The 24,632-nt window shown below is 41.2% G+C and overlaps 1 protein-coding gene across 3 annotated transcripts; it reads left to right on the forward strand.

Annotated features, from left to right (window-relative positions):
• The first annotated feature begins 2,419 nt into the window (after nucleotides 1-2,419).
• LOC120309762 (zinc finger and SCAN domain-containing protein 16-like) lies at nucleotides 2,420-24,130 on the forward strand. 3 transcript variants are annotated; one of them, XM_039347304.1, is made up of 4 exons: nucleotides 2,420-4,423; nucleotides 9,458-10,397; nucleotides 11,574-11,703; nucleotides 22,936-24,130. In XM_039347304.1, the coding sequence occupies exons 2-4, from the start codon at nucleotides 9,567-9,569 to the stop codon at nucleotides 23,424-23,426; spliced, it is 1,452 nt and encodes a 483-aa protein (XP_039203238.1). In that variant the 5' UTR covers nucleotides 2,420-4,423; nucleotides 9,458-9,566; the 3' UTR covers nucleotides 23,427-24,130. The 3 variants fall into 3 exon arrangements, with proteins under 3 accessions (XP_039203238.1, XP_039203240.1, XP_039203239.1); XM_039347306.1 differs by having other exon boundaries at nucleotides 22,939-24,130; XM_039347305.1 differs by lacking the exon at nucleotides 2,420-4,423 and adding an exon at nucleotides 6,303-6,438.
• Nucleotides 24,131-24,632: the final 502 nt, after the last annotated feature.

A 24,632-nucleotide genomic window follows, 5' to 3' on the forward strand; every position in this document is an offset into this window, starting at 1 on the left:
ATGATTAGAGGTTATCAGATTTTATTCCATAACAACAGATCTTATTAAATCTATAGCTTTAGAGATTGTTGAGGGAAAAAAATCCCATTCAAATCTTGTCTTAGCCAGAATTCACCCAGTTGTATTAGGTAAAGCCCTGATTTTAGACTTCCACTTTTAATAGAAATGCTAAGTTACCTTAAAAAGTTGCAGTAAGATTGCTGAGATAGCATGAAAGTTACTGGAATTGATTTTTATTTCAACTGTTTTCACCTCATTCTCACAATACCTTAGATGGCATTTTGAGTGTGCTGAAATTGTTTTTCTTATACATCTCTCAATAACTCTGCAGTGTCCTTGGATACCTAGGTTCTGTAACTGAACAAGTCCTGTGGGAGATGTTTCCACACAATTTTCTCCTCTGGGATTTCACCAAAGCACGAAAGGTTGCAGACCCTTAGAAATTAAAAGCCAGACATTCACACACATTTATCAATCACTTCAATTACTTCAGCAGAAGAATCTCATGCCCCACTCAATATTACTAAGCACGAATTAAAATCATGGATTGAATTGGCCAGTGTGTAGCCAGTGGATATTAAGGGATATAGTACAGTGTAATTTTACCTTTTAACATCTTCCTACAAATACACTTGGGGAGAAAGATTACATTGGACTTATCATGGTCCATTTTCTACACTGATGACAGGGCATTCAAGAACAGATTATCTCCTACAAAATTGGGGCTTGCAAAGTATTTATTCAAGAACAGATTGTCTCCTACAAAATTGGGGCTTGCAAAGTATTTATTTAACTCACAAAGCCCTCGGATATGCATGATTCTAGGTGATATATACCAATCAATGTAATTGACTATCTCCATACTGAGAAAAACAATTCAAAGAATTGTTTAGAAGAATAAAGAGATATGTGCTAAATCATTCTAGAACCCAAAGCCCCCCTGAAATAAAGTCATTTTCATTGCCATTCATTGTCAAGGAAAGTAAGAGAATTGTACCCCTGGGTGAAATATGCTTCATTATTTATTAAATTTATACAGCCATCTCCCAAGACGTTACTCTGGGCAGCATGCAGCAAAATAAAAAATATAAAGATATTGAACACAGACATAAACACATACATACAATTTGATTAGCAATGAGCCCCCTCAAGGTATCAGTGGTCCCCTGAGAAACCAAAGCCTGATGACAAAGCCAAGTCTTCAAAGACTTCTGGGAAATGAGGGGTGAAGGGGGGGAATATTCCATAATGCATGGACCATTACTGACAACTCTTGTCATCTGATCCAAGTCACTTTAATTTCCAGTTGGAGGGAACTTTGAGGAGCCCCCCTCCCCCTCAAAGTTCAAAGTAGAAAGGCAGAATCGTGCTTGGCAAGGCATTTCCTGGTATCTCCAGGAAATTTATAGGTGATCAGCATTTTGAAGTGGGCCCAGCAGCCTACAGATAATTATTCTACTTCCCACAAAACAAGACAGCCTCTTCCCAAGTTTCTGATTGACAAGCTGGAAAAAGAATTCAAGAAAGGTAAGAGTAAAGGACAGAATTGTATGAATTCTATACAAACAACTACAAATATTGGTGGGGTCCCAAGCTGCTTCTCTCATGTCCAGTACTTCCTGAATAAACTGGTATCTTGTCTCCATTGTAAAAAGTAATCTTTCTTGTAGGGCTATTGATATATAGACAACCAGAATATATATCTACAGAGAAAATATAAAGAAAGTCATTATTTGGGTACAGGTCTTATACCTCTATATAAACTGGTTATCAATATACTAATTCAGTGCACCCTTTCCAGTTTATAACGTTGCATACCATTATCTCTTATATTTTATGACACAGACCTGCTCCTTCAGGAAATGCTGTAAGTTGGGAGGGCAAAAATGATCCACAAAATTACAAGGGGAGCTAGGTTTAAATTAATAGAGGCCCTAGCCCAGTGGTTCTCAAGCTTTTTAATGCCGCGACCCCCCAACCGGTCATAACTCAAGGACTACTCAATCGGTCGTAAGTCAAGGACTACCCAACCGGTCATAAGTCTAGGACTTTCCCTGTCCGGGAGCACCGCACATGCGTGGTGCCGCCCCCTGCGCCGGCTGAGGCGTAGCTGGCTGGGCAACTGACCCAGCCCAAGGGAGGTAAGGCACCCGCTGGGCTCCACACACACCAGCAACCCTCCCTGCGCCCGCTGGCTTCCCACCTCCCACCCCTGGCTCTCTTTTACTTACATTTTTAGTAGTTGCTCAGCAGGGAGGGGTGGAAACTTCCAGACAGCTCGCCTTTGCTGCAGAAAACTTGCAGCACCGTTTGCAGAATGGGACTTTTGGCGGGCTCAGCAAGGCAGCGACAGCCTGGACAATTCCTATTGGCTTTCAAAAGCCAATAGAATAAAAGGGAGTAGCACAGCTAAGGAAAAGGGGAAAAAATGGCGGACTGTGTTGTTTGGCGACCCCCGTGAAATGCTTGTTCGACCCCAAATGGGGTCCCGACCCACAGGTTGAGAACCGCTGCCCTAGCCTGTTATGAGAACTGAAACACTGACTTTTAAAGAAGATAATTTGCTTGCTGAGCAAAGATAAAGAGAAAAATCACTACAACAGAGTATTGTGTGAAGTAGTTGCCTTCCTAAAACAGGACACTCAATAGGATGTCCTTCAGAAGTTTCAAACTGCAGCTCCTATCATCCCAGGTCAGTGGCTGGGACTTAGGGGAGATATGTTTTAAAATAGGGGCCCCCCAATCCCCAGTCCGTGGACCGGCTATGGTCCGCAGCATGCCAGAAACCGGTCTGCGCAAACAAGCAAAGCCCCATCTGTGGGATGCAGGCAGTACATGAAATCAGGCCCCCTCTGATCCACAGAAAAACCTCTCTCCATAGAACCGGTTCCTGGTGCTCAAAAGGCTAAGGACCTCTGTTCTAAAACATCCAGAGGCACCATGGTTCATGAGAAGTGGGTTTTTTTCCTAGTAATTGCTGTTCTCTCTCTCCTGGAAATCCTGCCGCCTCTTATGAAAGATATCCAAAATAAATCAGATGGCTGCAATTAATTTCTTCCCTTCCTCAAAAATCACTTCCTCCACCCATATGCAAACAATCAGGAAAGAAAACTGCTTCTGAGCTGAACAAACTATAGGACACTGATCTTGGACTTCTTTTTATTATCAGAGAATTGAGGGTCCAAACAACAAATAATTTCTGGCCCAAAATACAATATTATCAGAGAGTCCTTTGATGGCTTTTCTTCCAGGATTATTTCTTCTTTTTCCACTTTGTAGTCCAAACTATAATGGCTGGATTTCCAATGCCTATTCTACTACTCATCAAGCCAAACTCTGCTTAGCTTTTCTGAGATCAGACAAGGTCAACTAGGCACTGTTAATCTGCCATTAAACCTGCTCTTAAAGGTATAGCGATAGATTAAATTTGAAAAATGGCCATCTTAAAAACAAAGAAACAAAAATCCTTTAAGAGAAGATTCCCTAAAACAGAATTCCACAGCATTTGGAAAACCAACTGTCTAATAGAAATACGAAGGCTTTTTGGATGAAGCACAAAAAGGGGTACAACAAAAGCAAGGAGTAGGTAACAAACCTCTTCAACAGGTCCAACCAAGCTTCTCACAGCAAGCTCAAAATGGCGTTAGCCTTTTCGGGGTGCAACCTCAGGGTTACCTGAACCGAGCTCGGTTCACAGATTAGTTTATTAGTGTACTACACAAACACGAGGCAACCTGCATAAACTTAGTATGCGAATTATATTCCAATTTATATTTCCAACATGCACAATAACAGTATAATCAAGTATTGTAGCTAATCCCTACTGTCTTCTTCCAAGACGCCTCTTTCCGGTGCCCTCACCAAAATTCACTCTTAAAAACTCTTACCCCCGAATCCTCTTAAGAGGATTCCCTAACGAGACGGACGGATCTAGGACCCTGAAGGCGCTGCCCTTTTCACTCGTTGTCACCTTACTTTCCACTGTGAAGATTTGCTCGCAGCACCGGGAGTGCTTTTCTGCACAGAAAGCCTCAGTGCTGGCAATAAATGAATAAGCACCCGAGGGTGAAAAAAGAAAAAAGAAAGGTGGGGGGAGAAACTCCCAACATTTCCAAAATACCTTCCCGTTGCAATGCATCACTGAAGCCAATTTCTACATTTTTTGGGATGATTAGGGGGAAGGACTTCCCGGGTCAGGAAGAAGTGGCTTCCGGGCAGCTTTGAGCCCCGGCACCTTTTTTTTTTTTTTTTAAATTTGGAAATTATCCGCTGGCAGAAGCTCAAGGGAAATAGCCTGCGGCATCCTTGGCCAAAGTTGCATTACCAGGATTCCTTATTTGAAACCATGGTCGGGAATCTTACTGGGATTGGTGTTTAGTGCACGCTGCTGGGCAGAACTTAATTTCAGTCAGGCTCGACAAAGGTATATTTCTTCCCTCCGGAGCTGCTCCATCAGCTGTTACGCCGTAGGTGAAGGTCTTAAGTTAAGGGATCTGGTCGCTTCTGGTTTTAGACCAGAGATCTCTGCCTGATAAAGACTTCTGTGCAACCTGCAAACTGTCTGGGAAAGGGAAGGAGGAAGCAAATTGGGGAAGGGTCTAACTAGTCTGCTGACATGGTAAATGTGTGCTAGTTTAAAAAGTCCACTCTTGGTTTGGAAGATGAGTTGGGAGAAGGACCTTGTCAGAATTGTTGACATTAGGGAAAGGGGGATCTTGGGGCAGGAGTGATCACAAATATTGTTCAGGAGTTCTGTACTGTTCAGGGTTTTTGTTTTAATCTTCCTCCTAATAATCAATGGGCGGAGCAGATAATACTCCTCCTAGATGCCTAGCTTCAGTCCGGCTCTTAGACAAATATAACCTGCGTTATTTTCCGGGGACTAAACTTATTTGAAGGCAGCGAGCCTTGCTCCTCAGGATGGAGGTGCAAAAGTAAAATAAGTGTGATTAAAAGCTGGAGATCCAAGGAGCTGTAATAAAACATATTTTTGAATGCCAGATTAATTTATTTTGATTTTAAAAAGTGAAGATTCTATCTAGTGCCTACATAGAAGTAATCTGTGTTGTTTCAGTAGGTTTTCATCTAGGGTTATGGCTTTATTACTCAGCGGAAGATACACATTACCCAAATTTATATACTGCTCCATCCCAAGACACTCTTTCTCAAACACACACACTTCCACACACTCATATTCCATTCCACCCCAAAGGATAGTCCTAGCATCTTTTGTATCCTAATTGTTTTATATCTAGATCAGGTTAGGGCAGCTTGGCCGCTGTATGTTTTATTAATCTAATTTTGAGGGAATTTACTTAAGAAAATATCCCAGAAGAAGGCAATGATGAATCATATCTGTACTGTTGCCAAAAGAACTTTTATGGATGTATTAACACATTTCCATACAATCAGTTCTGTCCAAAGGCGTCTTAATCCTAAATTGCTTTATCCTTGCAATTTAAACCTGTCCTTGACTCCATTTGTTTGAGTCATCTGTTAACAACTGTGTTTTGCACAGTAATTAGCCCACCACATTTCAGCCTGTTGTGTGAAATCAGCCACTGTGATCAGTTTGATATTTGTACCCAGAAAATTGGATTAAATTCATTATGGTTCAATCAACCATGGCTTGTACATGAATGTAACAATGTCTTTAATGTTATCTTCAGATAGACATCACTCTTAAAAGCTTTTACTAATAAATAAGTTTCAGTGAAAGTAAAACTTCTAATGAAGAGACATTTCAAATCTTCATGACAGCCTGATATCAACTAGTAATGCTTTTCCTATTTCCCTGTTGAGAAGAGTAATTTCAATCCTTTCTTTTTCTCTAGGAACATTTTATTCTGTAGTGTTATTTATAAAGTTCCTGAGCACATTCTTTTTACTGGATCAGTTTGATCCAACTGCAAGCTTATACATTTTTGAAAAATGGAAGTACTAGATTCTGTGCCTATAGAATGGTGCATCATATTAAAATGATGAGCATATATTTATAAAGATGTTTATTGGGCAGACTTCTGGAAAAAGATGGAGCCAGGCAGTCTGGATAGTTGATGGCTTGCTTTTGTGAAGTTAATGCTCTGTTATGGGCTGGGCTTTTGTTTGCAAGCACACCAATGGCATGCATACTAACAGTTTCTCACTGTTTGTGGGAAATCTAAAATGGGTTGAAACCACATGGGTGCAATGAGGCCCAGTCAGTTGTACAACTTTGTTAATCTGAGCATGCTCTGAGATGGGGGGGTGGGATTCATGAATAACAGGTTCAAGAAAGTGGGGGCTGCAAAGGCAGGAGTCAACTAAGTCTTTGGGGAATCTGAAAGTTTTAAAAAACTGATATCAAGTAAAGCATTTGGAGTGGGCAAGCAGGCACATTCTGGACTGAATCTGCAGTTTTTGGTTGCCAAGGCTGGATGAGTAGAAGAGTCAAAACTAGTAAGATTTCTTTTTTTCTCTCTCTCTCTCCTCCTTCCTCCTTATCTATCCTGGCATTGTATTTGCATTTGAAAATATTTTTGACTATTTGAAACATTAGAAATCTTATTCCATGAATATCTTGATTATCCCTCAGTTAGCGAAACTGCTCTTTGAAACAATGAATTTGTTTGCAGAGAATTCAATATTGGTATGGTGATCTAAAATTCCTATTAAAGAAATTTGAATACTTCTAAGAGTTACTTAGACACTGATGTATTCCAGCTTTCTAAGGATTTTGATCCTTTTCTTCTCCAACCAGCAAGCAAGAAAAAATTGGAAAGATGGATTGATTGATAGCAAGGCGTACATTCATAAATCCTAAATTTACTTTTGACCAGTATTGCATGCTTAGATTTTTCTTGTACATGGTGGGGATGTTTGCTTAGTGGTGTAATCTTTTCACCAGAAATCAATTTTGAATTGCTAAATGTGACAGGAAAAGTATCATTTCTACTGATGGCTATTTATGATCTCTAAATTGAGATTTCACATAATTCTTGGAACTGTCTTGCTGGTCAGCCTGAACAGAAAACCTTCCTTCCACTTGTCACGTATAAAAGGAGTACATCTGGTTGATATTTTTAAAATGCCATCTCCGACATTTCTTTTTTAAACAACGATCTCAGGATAACAGATTAAACTGGTACATTTTTAATGGAGGTAGCTAAAAAATACTATTACTATATTTTTGTTTAAATATGATTGATTGCATTATATATGTTAAATGAATACATGTCTTCTATTTTTTATTGTTAGAATTTATAATAGTTAATTCTACATGATTTCATACCACTGAATTACCACACTAAAAAAATCTGGTCAGTTCCTGTGTGCAGTTTTTGGTACGTGTTGAAAAAGTTTTGGTGTTTCTTGGCTCAATGCCCAGTGCATCATTCAGCCAGTAGAATTAAGAACTGAACTAATGGCAAAGACAATACTGTACATAGTCTCTTGTTTCAATTTGGAGTAATTTTGTGAATGAATTTGTATTTCTGTTATCTTCTTTTATTTAGAAAAAAAATTAGGAATCTAGAAGAGGGAAGCTGGAAAAATGCCCTCTAGTAAGTTCTTTAGTTAACCCTTAATGGCTCTTGGCTGGAAGTTTATTTTCGACTATTTTATAATTTTCTTCAGTGTTCCAGAGTTGGTTAAACAGGCCCAATCTGAGCTAGGGACAAATAAGGACCATTTGGCTTGGGTTTCATTTTTTAATTTTTATGATTGTTAAAGACTTTAAATTTTTAAAGTGGTCAAGTCCTTTCTGAATCTCAGAGATAATCTGGGGGACATTGTAGAGTCTTAAAATGGTGGCTTGAACCAACTGTTCTAAATGTCATATATATAATCTTCTGTAACTTTTGGCTCTTTCACCTAAGCCTTTATGCATTGTATTAGAAATTTCCAACAAGCCAAGATAATAAAATCTGGTTTAACACAACATCTGATAAGAACTAAAATATTTCTTTTCATGTAGATGGAAGCATTTGGAAGTTTGTATTCATATTATTTGGTGCTGAATATATGAAATGTTTCCATATGTTTTGGATTTCAACTTCCATCATTTCCATCAACCTTGGGCAATATAACTTAAATAAGTACTGAATATAAGAACAGCCCCATTGGATAAGATAAAGGCCCATCTTAGTCCAGCATTTTTTTTTTATTACAACTAGATGGTCCAATAATGCTCAGAAGCAACATATTGTCGTATAGTTGGTGTTTGGAGTCATGCTGCCCTAAAAATAACATTGAATTTTCTAGATGATAGGCCTGAAAGTATTCAGTCCCCCTTTTAAACTATTCAAGATTTTGACCATCATCACAACTTAGAATAAAGAATTTTAGAAAGGTCCAGGCCAAAACAGCTGGAGGATGTAAAATTTCCAACCCACAGCCTTGTACAACAGTCTTTAACATAAACTATGATCAATTATAAATGAGCTGGCCTCAAATCATAAATTATAAAACTATGGAAAGTAACATATGAAAGTAATAATTAAACCATTCCTTTCCCGTCCTTTATGCCAGTCAAATTTAGACTTTACCCTCCCTTCATTAATTGGCTTTCTTCTTTCTCTTCCATGTCATGCTTAGTTCAGTTCTTGAGATTAACATAGAAAGTATTACATTTAATTAAATGGAGATATCATTTAAAGGGGAAAATTGAGTTCTTATACAGTGTATTACAAGCGTGACCAGATCACTGCAAATTGAAGCATTTCAGGGTGCTTGTCAAGGAAAGGTTTTGTGAAGTTTACAATTTGAAGAAACTATGAACCTTGTCATGTATATTTCTGAAAGAAATTTATTTATCTTGCCTCTATTGTTTTTTATAAGTAACTCAAGGCAGCAAACATAACTAGTACTATTTTCTCCTCCTATTTTCCCAACAATAACCCTGTGAGATCAGTTCAGGTGAGAGAGTGACTGGCCCAAAGTCACTCTTTCATGTGTGGCTTTCATGCCAAAGGCAGGACTAAAATTCAGTCTCCTGTCTTCTAGGGCTAGCTGTATTTCTGAATTCAAGTAAATATACAAAAGATTGCAGTTTTAATAGCTGAACAGATTACTTTATGCAAAATATTCTGCTTTCTCCAGTTTAGCTAATCTGAGAGAAAAGTCCTATAACACAGTTATTTTACTAATAATTAGTTTAAATAATTTTTAATGCAGCTTGGAAGCAGCAATAGGCACATGAAATGTGTTATTTATTTTTCAAATGTTAGCTTTATGTACCCTTTTGTAACCTGCCTCTGTAGTTATAGCTAGTTTTCTTTTAATGTTAGTTATAGTTATAGATCCTACTGGCCAATCAAGTCTGATTTGTGCTGGTAGCATGCAATATCTTTATGGATTGGTGTCCCCAATTAACATATTAAAATAGGTAGTTCAATTGTAACTGTGTTTTTTTTTAAAAAAAACAAACAAACAAACCTGTGTTCATATTCCTCTTTGTTGTCATTGTCTCTTCCTCTAGTTTGAGACGCAAACGACTCGAGGAATTTCTCCACTTGATAGTCTCTCCAGTTGGCAGACCAGTTATTGGAAGCTTCAGCACAAGCCTACATAAACTCCAAATCCAAAGAATGAGGAGGAAAATAGCAGCAAAGCGGAATATGGTAGCCCAGTACTTCCAGTGTCAGACACCATTCGAACAACGAGTGCAACCATTGGTGAAAATGGAAAAAGAACCCGACCCAGCAGGCTCTGATTCATTAGGAATGTCAGAAGCCTCTATAAAAACATATCGTATTATACCGGTAGGAACAGGAGGAGGAGGTCTCCGGCTAGTAACACCACAGCAAACCAGGAATGAACGACCAGAGGCACCCCAACGCTGGGAAATCCAAGGGCAAGAATTGCCAACTCCAGAACTTACCCCAGTCCAATCACCTGCATGGAGGAATCTGCAAGTACCAGAACTCACCTTAACAGAAGACATTGAGACCTACTTGACTACTTTTGAGGATGTGGCTGAGGCCTGCAAATGGCCAAGGGAACAGTGGGTCACTCGGTTGGTGCCAGCCCTCAACGGAGCTGCTCTTCAGGCCTACAACAGCTTGGATCCTAGAGAAAGTGGGGATTATGGGAAAGTAAAAGCTGCAATCTTACGAGAAGATGCTATCAGTCTGGAAAGACAGAGGCAGCATTTCAGGCATTTCCGTTACCAGGAGGCTGAAGGGCCCCGTGAAGTCTGTTCTCGTCTGCGGGGCCTCTGCCATCGCTGGCTGGAACCAGAGAGCCGCACCAAGGAACAGATTGTAGAGTTGTTGATCCTAGAACAATTTCTAACTGTCTTGCCTGAGGAAATGCAGGAATGGGTTCAGGAATATCGTCCAAAGACCTGCATTCAGGCAGTAACCTTGGCAGAACATTTTCTTTTGAAGCAGCAAGACAGTGAGAGATGGGATCAACAGGTGAGCACTTTCCAGCATGAAACCTGGGAGCTTATGTCCTAACATGCAATTAGAGTTTTAAATCACTTTTAAAAGCACCAGTTTCTGCCTACACTCATGGTAGTATCCAGGAATGGGGGGGAAAAACAACCTACCTACCTACAGGAGCTGGTTGTTGCTGAAGCATTCCTTTTTTTTTTTTTTTTTTTTTTTTAGTTTTTACAATTTTATTTAGTAGTGCCCAGCTCCCATGAGGAGAAACTGCCTCTTTTGTGTATTTTTTTTTAAAAAAAAATAGACTCTACAAGCAGCTCAAAATGTGAGTCAGTTCTGATGTACATAATAGAAACAGTCACGTTCCACAAAAGCCATTTGACCACCTGTTTCACAGGCAAGTGTTTATTTGATAACATCTCTGTCAAAATAATGTCCTGTGCCAAAAGTTTAATACTATATTCATTTAAATTGTTTAAAAAGGTGCTTCCTTTGTTTATATAGTATTCTTTAAAGTATAATGAAAGTGATTTCTGAAACCATCCATGAAAAGTTATTGCACTGAACTGAAATTGAGTCCTTATTGCTTTTTAGATTTTCTGTTTGTTCACAAAAAGAAAGCAACTGGAAAGTGAGGAAGCAACACGAGGAGCATTTGTTCTCTTAGATTGTTTAACCACACAAATTTGACATCCCTCTCCTTCCCCATCTTTAGAGCAGAGCAGCATTCTGAGAGAACCTGAATGATTTAAATGAATATCAGCTGATGCAGACAGCCTTATACACTATTAAAATTCACAGAAACAGTAGCAGAATACTCTTGGAGAGATCCAAGTTTATGTCAAGCAAGTGTGAATTTTGAACTACCAGAAATAAAAGATTCCATACATTTTGCAAGGTGTGGCAGTTGGGGACATCCAGCATCTAGCCAAGAATTGACTTTGTCTGGTTAGGGTTTAGTAAATTCCAGATTAAAGTTAAAGACAGCACATGTAAAGTGTTTTTTCCTGGATTGACAACTATTACAGTCACACATCTGAATCTGTCTTATACCACTGACTTCCCTAGATAGACACTAAAGATGATTGAAAATGTTTCTCTGTGTTGCTGTTTTCCTACTTGCATTCTACTTTCCCTGACAAAATTATATCACTCTGCTTGGTGTATTCCTTTGCCTTGAATGGTGTCTAACTGCTGTTTCAGGTGCTAGGGCCATATATGCTTGAGGAGTCTATGAATTTTCCAGAAAGTGAGCAAGTGGTCTCAGATACCCGGCAGACGGTGCTTTGCAGAGAAAATAAGGATGAGCTGAATGAGAATGCCTCCTCAGCAGGTAAGGGTTTTGAGACTCCAAATATCTTGAGTCAATTCTGATAATATAGTCATTTAGTTAGAGATTATGGGATTGAAATAGAGTATCTGAAGGGACCAAATTGGGCCAGAGAATCATTCTGGATTAACGAGATCCAAGTTCAAATAACTCTTGAGCCATAAACCTCTGGTCTTCTACTCTATTTTATCATATCTTATTTTGCAAAGTTGTTGTGGAATTACAATGGCTGCCTTTCCTTCCTCCAATCCCTTCCCTCGTGCATACACGCTGTATCCAGTTGCCTGTTTCCATCCCATTGATTTCCGGACTTGCTGCTCCCTCCTCCCCCTTTTTTCTTTTGATCGTTTTCCTCATGTGCCTATGGTTGTCCGCTGTATCTCCACTAGTTTTTAAAGTCGCTGGATGCAACTGGATACACACGACGAAAACGATCGGCGAAAAGAAGGGGGAAGGGAGAACAGCAGCTTTAGAAATTAATGGTGGGATAGCAGACAGTGGTGTATGCAAGAGGGAAGGGATTGGAGAAAGAAAAGTGGATAATGGAACAGCAGCCTTGAAAACCACCAAGGGAACAGCTAACGCGAGCCTTTTAAGAGTAAAACAATTAGGAACATTGGGTGGACCGATGACTAGGTCCAGGAGCCGTGCGCAAAACCGGCCAGTATCATAAAAAGGGGACTCCCATTGACTTGCTCCCATGCTCTGATGATGTCGGTAGTGCTGGCCGACGAAAGCTCAGCATTTTTATTAAACGATTTCTAGTTTGATATTATCCTGGTGTTCATATTTATTTGTTTTTTACTGCATATATATATATATGTATGTATGTATGTATGTATGTATGTATGTATGTGTATATGTATATATATACACACACACACACTGTAAATGCCGGCGTACAAGGCGACCCAGCGTATAAGACGACCCCGTCTTTATAGCCGGGCCGCATTCCTAGAACGTCGTCTTATACGCCGGAAACTACTAGTATTTCCGGCGTATAAGACTACTCGGCGTATAAGACGACCCCCGTCTTTGGCGCCGATTTCAGCGCTCGCGGAAGTCGCCTTATACGCCGGCATTTACGGTATATATATATATATATATATATATATATATATATATATATATATATATATGTAGGTCTTGGTTGTTCGGGTTTTCTCCCACCTCCAATTTTACGCGGGAGAAAACCCGAACAACCAAAGACCTACTACAAATACCCGCGAAAACCTCAGAAAACATATATATATATATATGTTGTTGTTAATTGCGAAGTCGGTCCGACCCATCGCGACCCCATGGACAACGTTCCTCCAGGTCTTCCTGTCCTCTACCATCTTCTGGAGTCCATTTAAATTCACACCTACTGCTTCAGTGACTCCATCCAGCCATCTCATTCTCTGTCGTCCCCTTCTTCTATTGCCCTCAATCTTTCCCAGCATTAGGCTCTTCTCCAGTGAATCCTTCCTTCTCATTAGGTGGCCAAAGTACTTGAGTTTCAACTTCAGGATCTGGCCTTCTAAAGAGCAGTCGGGGTTGATCTCTTCTAGGACTGACCGGTTTGAACGCCTTGCAGTCCAAGGGACTCGCAGGAGTCTTCTCCAGCACCACAGTTCAAAGGCCTCAATTCTTTTGCGCTCAGCCTTTCTTATGGTCCAACTTTCACAGCCATACATTGCAACTGGGAAAATCATGGCCTGGACTATGCGCACTTTTGTTGGCAGGGTGATGTCTCTGCTTTTTAGTATGCTGTCTAGATTTGCCATAGCTTTCCTCCCCAGGAGCAAGCGTCTTTTAATTTCTTGGCTGCAGTCCCCATCTGAGGTGATCTTGGAGCCCAGAAAAATAAAATCTGTCACTACCTCCATTTCTTCCCCATCTATTTGCCAGGAATTGAGAGGGCCGGATGCCATGATTTTGGTTTTCTTAATGTTGAGTTTCAAGCCAACTTTTGCACTCTCCTTCTTCACCCGCATCAAGAGGCTCTTTAGTTCCTCTTCACTTTCTGCCATTAGAGTGGTATCATCTGCATATCTTAGGTTGTTGATATTTCTCCCGGCAATCTTAATTCCAACTTTTGATTCATCTAGCCCTGCCTTTCTCATGATGTGCTCTGCATATAAGTTAAATAGGCAGGGCGACAGTATACAGCCTTGCCGGACTCCTTTTCCAATTTTGAACCAATCAGTGGTTCCGTGTTCGTTCTCACTGTTGCTTCTTGACCCGCATATAGGTTTCTCAAGAGACAAATGAGATGGTCTGGTACTCCCATCTCTTTAAGAACTTGCCACAATTTGTTGTGATCCACACAATCAAAGGCTTTTGCATAGTCAATGAAGCAGAAGTAGATGTTTTTCTGGAACTCCCTAGCTTTCTCCATGATCCAGCGTATGTTGGCAATTTGATCTCTAGTTCCTCTGCCTCTTCGAAATCCTGCCTGTACTTCTGGTAGTTCTCGATCCACATACTGCTGGAGTCTAGCTTGTAGGATTTTAAGCATAACTTTACTAGCATGTGAAATGAGTGCAATGGTGCGATAGTTTGAACATTCTTTGGCATTGCCTTTCTTTGGAATTGGAATGTAAACTGACCTTTTCCAATCCTGTGGCCACTGTTGAGTTTTCCAAATTTGCTGGCAAATTGAGTGTAGCACTTTTACTGCATCGTCTTTTAAGATTTTGAATAGCTCAGCTGGAATACTGTCACCTCCACTAGCTTTGTTGTTGCTCAGATTTTCTAAGGCCCATTTCACTTCACATTCTAGGATGTCTGGTTCGAGGTCAGTGACCATCTCATTGTGGTTATCTGGGATGTTAAGCTCATTCTTGTATAGTTCTTCTGTGTAGTTTTGCCATCTCTTCTTAATCTCTTCTGCTTCTGTTAGGTCTCTGCCATTTTGGTCCTTTATCATGCCCATCTTTGCATGAAACGTTCCCTTCATATCTCCAATTTTCTTGAAGAGATCTCTGGTCCTCCCTATTCTGTTGTTTTCTTCTATTTCTTTGCACTGTTCATTTAAGAAGGCATTCTTATCTCTTCTAGCTACTCTCTGGAATTCTGCATTCAATTGGGTGTATCTTTCTCTTTCTCTTTTGCCTTTCGCTTCCCTTCTTTCCTCAGCTATTTGCAAAGCTTCCTGAGACAGCCATTTTGCTTTCTTGCATTTCTTTTTCTTTGGGATGGTTTTAGTTGCTACCTCTTGTACAATGTTGCGAACTTCCATCCATAGTTCTTCAGGCACTCTGTCTATCAGATCCAGTTCCTTAAATCTATTTGTCACCTCTACTGTATATTCATCAGGAATATGATTTAGTTCATACCTGAGTGGCCTAGTGCTTTTCCCTACTTTTTTCAATTTAAGCCTAAATTTTGCAACGAGAAGCTCATGATCTGAGCCACAGTCAGCTCCTGGTCTTGTTTTTACTGACTGTATAGAGCTTCTCCATCTTTGGCTGCAGAGTACATAGTCAATCTGATTTCTATGTTGACCGTCTGGTGATGTCCATGTGTAGAGCCGTCTCTTGGTTGTTGGAAAAGAGTGTTTGTTATGACCATCGTATTCTCTTGACAAAATTCTATTAGCCTGTGCCCTGCTTCATTTTGTACTCCAAGGCCAAACTTGCCTGTTATTCCGGTTATCTTTTGGCTTCCTACCTTAGCATTCCAATCCCCCATGATGATAAGGACATCATTTTTTGGTGTTAATTCTATAAGGTGCTGTAGGGCTTCATAGAACCGGTCAATTTCATCCTCTTCAGCACCAGTGGTTGGGGCATAGATTTGGACTATTGTGATATTGAATGGTTTGCCTTGGATTCGAATTGAGATCATTCTGTCATTTTGGGGATTGTATCCCAGTATTGCTTTTCCTATTCTTTTATTGACTATGAAGGCTACTCCATTTCTTCTGAGGGATTCTTGCCCACAGTAGTATACCTGATGGTCATCTGAGTTAAATTCACCCATTCCTGTCCATTTTAGTTGCTGATTCCTAAGATGTCGATGTTCAGTCTTGTCATCTCTTGTTTGACCACGTCTAACTTGCTTTGATTCATGGATCTTACATTCTAGGTCCTATTGGAGAAAAATCTTTACAGCATCGGGACTTTCCTTTCACCACCAGATATATCCACAGCGGAGCGTCTTTCGGCTTTGGCCCAGTCGCTTCATTCTTTCTGGCGCTACTAGTACTAGCCCTCTGCTCTTCCCCAGTAGCATATTGGACACCTTCCGACCTGAGGGGCTCATCTTCCAACGTCATATCTTTTTCCTTTTAGTACTGTCCATGGGGTTTTCATGGCAAAGATACTGGAGTGGTTTGCCATTTCCTTCTCCAGTGGATCACATTTTGTCAGAACTCTCTGCTATAACCTGTCCGTCTTGGGTGGCCCTGCACGGCATAGCTTATAGCTTCATTGAGTTACGCAAGCCCCTTCACCACGACAAGGCAGTAATCCATAAAGGGGATATATATATATATATATATATATATGTTTTCTGAGGTTTTCGTGGGTGTTTGTATGTAGGTCTTTGGTTGTTCGGTTTTTCTCCCGCGTAAAATTGGAAGTGTCTTGGCGACGTTTCGACGAAGTCCCATTCGTCATCTTCAGGCTGGTGTTTTCAGCTTCGTGCTTCAAGCAGCAATGTGTGGTCTTAGCTGTTTCTTCCTTTTAACTGCCAGTGGGGGTATGAACTGATTGGGTGGGTGCTTGGCTGTGTTCTGATTGGGTGGAGGTGTGTTCTGATGTGGGCTAGGGCTGGCGGTGCGATGAATTGGCTTCCCGCTAGGGGGTGGCTGTGCTCTGATGGCTGGGGGGTTGGCTGTGCTCTGATTCGGCGGGGGAGGGTCTGTTTTTGGTGTGCTCAGGTTAGTCCTGAGTTGCAGAGGGGTTAAGAATTTTGGGCTGCCTTGTATTTTTGGCTTCGCGTTTTGTTGGTCGTGCCTAATTTTCATGAGGGGTCAGTTGCTTCATGTATGGATGGAGGGGTTTAAAGTGGTAAATGATGCAGCTCGGTCTGGCTTCTGGTTTGTGGTCGTGCCTCATAGCGGTGTGGCTTTGGGTTTGCTTTTTGCGTGGATGTGTGGTGGTGACATCCTGTGTGGTTTTTGTGAGTGTGGGTCTGGTATCATTTTTTGTATTAGGGCGTCGTTTGTCAATAAGGGCGGGTTTCCAAATGGCTGGTAGGCGGGAGGTATCATCTCGCTTGTTCATGCTGTGTGGGCGTTTTTCTATCTCGATGGCTTCTCTGATTATTCTGTTATTAAAATGTTCACTTTTGGCAATGGTTCCGGTATTTTTAAAGTCAATTTCGTGTCCTGTGGCTTTAAGGTGTTGGACCAGGGAAGATGTTGGTTCCTCTTTTTTGACTGAGTTCTTATGTTCTTCAATGCGTGCACTTATTCTTCGGTTGGTTTGTCCGATGTATGTGGTGGGACAAGTGGTGCATGGAATTTCGTATACTCCTTGATTTTCTAATTCAATTTTATCTTTGGGGTTTTTAAGGATGGTGGATATTTTTCTGTTTGTGCAGAATGCTGTTTTGATGTTGTGTTTATGGAGGATCTTACTGATTCTGTCTGTGGTGCCTTTTATGTATGGGAGGAGGGCTTTGCCGTTTTCTTGTTCTTTGTCTTGGATTTTAGTGGGGGTTTCTTTTGGATTAGGTTTGTAATCTTATTTCTTTGGAATCCATGTATGTTAGCATTGGTGAGAGTGTGTAGTTCGGTTTTAGGTGTTGTTCGTCGGCTAAGCGTTTTGTTCTGGAGATGAGTGTCTTGGCTACAGAGTTGATCTGTGCTGGGTGGTGGTGTGAGAGAGCGTGCAGATAGCGGTTTGTGTGTGTTTTCTTCTGGTAGATGGTGTGTCCTAGGGAGCCATTGGATTTCTTGTAGACTAAGACATCCAGGAAGGGGAGTTGGTTGTTAGCTTCTGTTTCCATGGTGAACTGTATTTTGGGGTGTAGGCTGTTGAGGTGTGTGAGGAAGTTGTCCAGTTTTTCTTTCCCATGTGGCCAGATTATGAAGGTGTCGTCTACGTATCTGAGCCAGAGTTTGGGTTTGTGATCCGATTTTTCTAGAGCATGGGTTTCAAAGTGTTCCATGTAGAGGTTGGCAATGACAGGTGAGAGGGGTGGTCAGGGTGGTGGACAGTTGGATGTGTTGTTGATCCCAGGGTGGTGCGCCTTCTCGTTTGTGTATTTTTTTGTCCCTTAGAGACCAAATTGACTTTTAAAATAACCAGAACCATTGCCAAAAAGGGAACATTTTAATAACAGAAATAATCAGAGAAGCCATGAGATAGAACAAACGCCCCACAGCATGAACAAGCGAGATGATACCTCCCCGCTCCTACAGACATTTGGAAACGGCACTTATGACAAACGACTCCCTAACACAAAAAATGACACCAGATCCACACTCACAAAACCACACAGGATGTCACCACCACACATCACGCAAAAAGCAAACCCAAAGCCACACCGATGATGAGGCACGACCACAAACCAGAAGCCAGACCACAGCTGCATCATTAGCCACTTTAAACGCTTCCAATCCATACATGAAGCAAACTGACACCCTCCATGAAGATGAGGCACGACCACGAATGCGAAGCCAAAAAATAGCAAAGCAGCCCAAAATCTTAAAAACCTATGCAACTCAGACTAACCTGAGCACAACCAAACAGAACACTCCCCCAGCCAATCAGAGCACAGCCAACCCCCAGCCAATCAGAGCACAGCCAACCCCCCAGCCAATCAGAGCACAGCCAAGCCCCTAACCAATCAGAACACTCCTCCACCCAATCAGAACACAGCCAAGCTCCCACCCAATCAGTTCATACCCCCATGGCAGTTAAAAGGAAGAAACAGCTAAGACCACACATTGCTGCTCGAAGTACGAAGCTGAAAACACCAGCCTGAAGATGACGAATGGGACTTCGTCGAAACGTCGCCAAGACACCTCCAATTTTACGCGGGAGAAAACCCGAACAACCAAAGACCTACATACAAACACCCGCGAAAACCTCAGAAAACAAATATCGAATCTCTACGGGGAGGAAATCCACCATCTGACCAGAACCTATGAAAAACTTGAAGTCCAAAGAGCTTCCATTTTATGCGACCTCACATTCCTACGCAACTGCCGAGATCAAAATCTAATCCCCACATGTTTCCAACTGAAATTCCACTCCAACTCTGCAGCCACCAAACGGATCCTGAAAAGAACAGAATTGGCCCTAATCAGAAATGAACTTCACACAAAAAGATTCCTCCTAGACCGAATTAACAAAGATCTCCTCACACTCCACCTCAAACTCAGCAACAAGATCCACCCCGCACTTTGGGACAAATCCAAACAACTCGCCGTCTGGAGAGCCGAAACACAGACCCCCCTCAAGACAGATACACACACCAACAAACTCCGAAGACTACAAGAACGCCAGAAACAAACCCCTCCTCCCTCACAGCCACACATGAAACAAACAGTGCATAACATCTCAGATAGGATCCTCACCAAAGCCGAAACCAATGTCCTTTCCAAAGGATTCAACTTTGCAGTCACTCCCAAACACATCCCCACTGAAACCATTATATGTGGAGTTGAAACCAGCCTGACCAAAATCAACCCGACGATGGCTAACAGAATCAGACTCGAAAATCACCAACATCCTCTGTACCAGCAAGCCACCCAAAAGCAAACTTACCCAAAGAGGAACAGACAGCACTACGTAACCTGAAAGAAGACACCAGCATAATAATCCTACCAGCAGACAAGGGCAACGCCACGGTGGTTATGAAACACATCTGACTACCAAACCAAATTAACCAACCTACTCCAAGACTCCACATACAAACCCCTAAATACAGATCCCACCACCTACCTGGAAAAAACCACCAGATCCAAAATAAAAGCCTCCCCCATTAGCGAAGAGATCCAGCAAAGAATCATTCCCAGAGAGAAATCATCCAGATGCCCCAAACTCTATGGTCTCCCAAGATACACAAAGGAAGGAACCCCACTCAGACCCATAGTCAGCTCCATAGGCTCACCTCTACAAAACCTAGCCAAATTTCTCGCCAAACAACTACAGCCCTATGCAGAATCCATCACCTCACACGTAAAAAACTCATTCCAGTTTATAGAGATCATAAAGAAACAAAACTTACAGCCCAGCGACCTACTAGTGAGCTTCGATGTCATATCCCTCTTCACCCAAGTGCCTATCAAAGAAGCCTTGACAGCTATCCAAAACAAATATAACCCCCCCAAACACATCTTAGATCTGACAAACCACTGCCTATCCAACACATTACTTCATCTATAACGGACAAAAATACAAACAAACAGAAGGAGCACCCATGGGATCACCCCTCTCACCTGTCATTGCAAAACCTCTACATGGAACACTTTGAAACCCCAAGCTCTAGAAAAATCGGATCACAAACCCAAATTCTGGCTCAGATACGTAGATGACACCTTCATAATCTGGCCACATGGGAAAGAAAAAACTGGACAACTTCCTCACACACCTCAACAGCCTACACCCCAAAATACAGTTCACCATGGAAACAGAAGCTAACAACCAACTTCCCTTCCTGGATGTCTTAGTCTACAAGAAATCCAATGGCTCCCTAGGACACACCATATACCAGTAGAAAACACACACAAAACCGCTATCTGCACGCTCTCTCACACCACCACCCAGCACAGATCAACTCTGTAGCCAAGACACTCATCTCCAGAACAAAACGCTTAGCTGACGAACAACACCTAAAAACCCGAACTACACACTCTCACCAATGTACTAACATCCAATGGATTCCAAAGAAATAAGATTACAAACCTAATCCAAAAAGAAACCCCCACTAAAATCCAAGACAAAGAACAAGAAAACGGCAAAGCCCTCCTCCCATACATAAAAGGCACCACAGACAGAATCAGTAAGATCCTCCATAAACACAACATCAAAACAGCATTCTGCACAAACAGAAAAATATCCACCATCCTTAGAAACCCCAAAGATAAAATTGAATTAGAAAATCAAGGAGTATACGAAATCCCATGCACCACTTGTCCCACCACATACATCGGACAAACCAACAGAAGAATAAGTGCACGCATTGAAGAACATAAGAACTCAGTCAAAAAAGAGGAACCAACATCTTCCCTGGTCCAACACCTTAAAGCCACAGGACATGAAATTGACTTTAAAAATACCAGAACCATTGCCAAAAGTGAACATTTTAATAACAGAATAATCAGAGAAGCCATCGAGATAGAAAAACGCCCACACAGCATGAACAAGCGAGATGATACCTCCCGCCTACCAGCCATTTGGAAACCCGCCCTTATTGACAAACGACTCCCTAATACAAAAAATGATACCAGACCCACACTCACAAAAATCACACAGGATGTCACCACCACACATCCACGCAAAAAGCAAATCCAAAGCCACACCGATGATGAGGCACGACCACAAACCAGAAGCCAGACCAGAGCTGCATCATTAGCCACTTTAAAGCCCTCCAATCCATACATGAAGCAAACTGACACCCTCCATGAAAATGAGGCACGACCACAAACGCGAAGCCAAAAAATAGCAAGGCAGCCCAAAATCTTAAACCCCTCTGCAACTCAGACTAACCTGAGCACAACCAAACAGAACACTCCCCCAGCCAATCAGAGCACAGCCAACCCCCCAGCCAATCAGAGCACAGCCAACCCCCCAGCCAATCAGAGCACAGCCACGCCCCTAACCAATCAGAACACACCTCCACCCAATCAGAACACAGCCAAGCTCCCACCCAATCAGTTCATACCCCCACTGGCAGTTAAAAGGAAGAAACAGCTAAGACCACACATTGCTGCTCGAAGTACGAAGCTGAAAACCAGCCTGAAGATGACGAATGGGACTTCGTCGAAACGTCGCCAAGACACTCCAATTTTACGGGGAGAAAACCCGAACAACCAAAGACCTACATACAAACACCCGCGAAAACCTCAGAAAACATATATATATATATATATATATATATATATATATATATATATATATATATATATATATATACATACACCGTATATACAGTGCACGCATTGAAGAACATAAGAACTCAGTCAAAAAAGAGGAACCAACATCTTCCCTGGTCCAACACCTTAAAGCCACAGGACATGAAATTGACTTTAAAAATACCAGAACCATTGCCAAAAGTGAACATTTTAATAACAGAATAATCAGAGAAGCCATCGAGATAGAAAAACGCCCACACAGCATGAACAAGCGAGATGATACCTCCCGCCTACCAGCCATTTGGAAACCCGCCCTTATTGACAAACGACTCCCTAACACAAAAAATGATACCAGACCCACACTCACAAAAACCACACAGGAGGTCACCACCACACATCCACGCAAAAAACAAACCCAAAGCCACACCGATGACGAGGCACGACCACAAACCAGAAGCCAGACCACAGCTGCATCATTAGCCACTTTAAACCCCTCCAATCCATACATGAAGCAAACTGACACCCTCCATGAAGAGGAGGCACGACCACGAACGCGAAGCCAAAAAAATAGCAAGGCAGCCCAAAATCTTAAACCCCTCTGCAACTCAGACTAACCTGAGCACAACCAAACAGAACACTCCCCCAGCCAATCAGAGCACAGCCAAGCCCCTAACCATTCAGAACACACCTCCACCCAATCAGAACACAGCCAAGCTCCCACCCAATCAGTTCATACCCCCACTGGCAGTTAAAAGGAAGAAACAGCTAAGACCACACATTGCTGCTCAAAGCACGAAGCTGAAAGCACCAGCCTGAAGATGACGAATGGGACTTCGTCGAAACGTCGCCAAGACACTTCCAATTTTACGCGGGAGAAAACCCGAACAACCAAAGACCTATATATATATATATATATATATATATATATATATATATATATATATATATATATATACATACATACATACATACATACATACACACACACACACACATGCACGCACACACACACACATATATATATATGTATACACGCACACACATATATACACACGCACATATATATATACGCGCGCGCGCACACACACACACACACATATATATATCAGTCTGTAATTAAATAATTAAAGTGTTTGTCTTGTTGCAAAAGTGAAGCTTATGAAACTCTAGTGTATAGTTACATAAATAGTAATAACTTTTTTTCTTTTTTAATCTAGCAGGTGATGAAATACAGACTAAAAATGAGGAAGAGTATCTGTTACAGGAAAGTTCAAAAAGACAGAGAAATCGCCTTCTTCCCAATTTGCAAGCAACTCCCTTTGCTCACCAGACACCCAACAGTCAGCTAGCTTTGAAAAAACAGCCCTTGCACAAACAAGAAGCGCTTTTCCCTTGCCCCGAATGTGGGAAGAACTTCTCACGTAAATCCACCCTCACCAGACACCGGAGAGTACACACAGGGGTCAAGCCCCATCAGTGCACCGAATGTGGGAAAAGATTCTTGCACAAATTCAACCTGGTGAACCACATGAGGACCCATGTGCGAGAAGAATCAAGCCGTTGTTCACTTTGTGGGAAAAATGCAAAGCGGAATTCAGTGCAAGGGAGCCAAGAGCGAAAGGCTGGGTGTTGTGAATGCACAGGCAGTTTGGAACTACAGTACAGTGTGGAGCAGACAGTGCAGGACACGGGTGAATCCTTTAACTGACTTGAATCCTAGGGAGAAACAGTATAGCTGACTTGAACGTGCAAAGAAGTTTTTAGGAAATAACACTAAATCAGGGAAATGTTCTGTGCCCTGGAGTCTTCTAGAAGCTAGAACCATTTTCTGAGGGCAAGGCAGTTACCCTGAATATTAATCAAAGCAAAAATGCCTTCGGTAGCTCAGTTCACATATTGAATGTTTTGTTGTTAATTTCTAAAATCATCCAGGGGAAGGGAAGAGGGAAGAGCAACAAAGTTCTAACATTCAATGATAATAGGAATATTTTCTTCTTGACACAACAGTCAGAAAGAAAAGCTAGACAATCACACAGCCAAAGCTAATGGAAATTCAGCCCTATCCTTCCCCAGAAATCAAAATGTGATTGACCATAGAAATGTGCAAAATACTTCCAGGTCAGTACATTTTGATATCTGAATATACTGAATTTTAAATGAGTTTCAAGATTGGGCCATCTCTTGTATTCTCAGAAGAGATGCTCTCATATCAGAATGGAACATTTAAAGGATGGAATGGTTTAATTTCAAAATGTTTTGCACATTCAATTAAAGAGCATCTATTTAATTAAACTGCTCAGATACTTGAGGCTCTGAAATTGGATATAGAATTTATTTCATAAATATCAATTTTGCAAATGTCCCAAACAATAAAAATAAATAAATCTTGCTTTCAAGTTGATCAGTCATGTTCTTAAGTGCAAAATTGTCTTTATTTGCTCTTGCATAAAAATCATATGGACAGATGCTTATCCAGTCATATATTAGCTAATTAATTGTATCAGATTTTTACAAATTTGGGTAAACTTCTAGATAATGTGTAATGGAATGTCACCTTAAAGGCCTTCAATCCTGTGCCTCTTTCGTGGAGAGCTTGAAAATTCTGTATTTGAAACTGTGATAGAGGTGTGAACTGTTCTGTTGATTTGTTATTTTTTTCTGTGTTCCCTTTTTTTAACAGTGCCTCAATGAGGGATGGTAAAATTCACAATAATATTTGGGTTCATTGGAACTTTTCTATTAGAACATTTTCCTCCTAAAATGTTTGTTTTCTTAAAAGTAGAATTATTTTCCAAAAATAATTACCAGAGTCAAGATAAAAGCTAAAGAATTACTTGGCTTAGCAGACATCCTGGTCAGAGTTACAAAGGATTTGATTTAACTCATCTGAATTACATCTCTTGGAGAAGCTGCC

This window comes from Crotalus tigris, unplaced genomic scaffold (genome assembly GCF_016545835.1).
Source record: "Crotalus tigris isolate CLP2741 ecotype Arizona unplaced genomic scaffold, ASM1654583v1 scf7180000018058.1502924, whole genome shotgun sequence".
NCBI classification, from domain to species: Eukaryota; Metazoa; Chordata; class Lepidosauria; order Squamata; family Viperidae; genus Crotalus; species Crotalus tigris.